This window comes from Bison bison, unplaced genomic scaffold, assembly GCF_000754665.1.
Source record: "Bison bison bison isolate TAMUID 2011002044 unplaced genomic scaffold, Bison_UMD1.0 scf7180017864383, whole genome shotgun sequence".
Lineage (NCBI taxonomy): Eukaryota > Metazoa > Chordata > Mammalia > Artiodactyla > Bovidae > Bison > Bison bison.
Genome location: NW_011494955.1, coordinates 7,849,653 through 7,850,588, shown reverse-complemented (window position 1 = coordinate 7,850,588; position 936 = coordinate 7,849,653). Strand labels below are relative to the sequence as shown.

Genomic DNA, 936 nt, shown 5'->3' with positions numbered 1-936 from the left:
GGGTTGCAAAGATTTGTACATGACTGAGTGACTGAACTGAACTGAACTGATTTAAGACATTTACCAGTTTTTTTTTTTTTTTTCTGATTTGTAACTTTAATTGAATCGTTGCTAATCATTTTTAAAGTCTTTCCTCATAAGCACCAAATTTTAATATCTATATCAATTTGGGTGGGAAAGAAACTCCATGAAGAACTCCCCTCCAGAAGAAAACAATGATGTTCACTCCTCCAAACAACCAAATTCAAATTCAAAGTCTACCAAAATGAAAACAAAACAAACAAACAAAAAAAAGTCCACACAGAAAAACAGAAACAAAAACAAAAATCACATTCTAGGGGTTCAGTGCATTTAGCAGCCTTCACTGTGCTGTCTAATCTTCCTAGTTCATCAAAATATACATTTTTCCATTTGATTTTTAAATTAAAAAAATAATTAAAAACAGGAAACATGAAGGAATTCACAATCAATTGCCTGACTTGTTTCGATTTCACGTACAGCATAGAAAGGTCAGGAAGGCTATTTGCAGCACACGTGACTCGGGGACACTGATTTTCAAGGTTTAGCTTTCTTCCAAACAGTGTAAAATACCCACAGTTCCAAGTACGAAGGGACACAGACGATCTCCTTCGAGAATTCCACAGGACAATACAGGCGCCCCAGCTGTTCTTCATAGAGCGACAGGGCTTCTGTCAAATTGACACAGTTTCCCTGTGTAAAGTATTTCCCATCCTGTTTCAATACTTTTAATTGAGAGGTCAAGAACCAGTCTGAGAAACTCCCATGTGGAATCTTCTTCCAGAGATGTGGAGATTGGAACAGCTGTCAAATCATTAATCACATAATCAAACTCTCTCCTTTCTTTGGCGTACCTCTTCAGTACTGGAATACAGTCTTCTATTAGAACCTGATAGCAAAAAAAAAAAAAAAAAAAAA

The 936-nt window shown here is 36.0% G+C and overlaps 1 protein-coding gene across 1 annotated transcript in view; it reads right to left on the bottom strand.

The window, feature by feature from the left end:
* Positions 1-73: 73 nt before the first annotated feature.
* Positions 74-936, bottom strand: part of LOC105001608 (spermine synthase-like) — a 4,309-nt gene continuing 3,446 nt past the window's right edge. The window contains 2 exon segments of the mRNA XM_010857979.1: positions 74-750; positions 752-917. Of these exon segments, the coding sequence (XP_010856281.1) occupies positions 556-750; positions 752-917 (361 nt within the window). The 3' untranslated portion in view covers positions 74-555.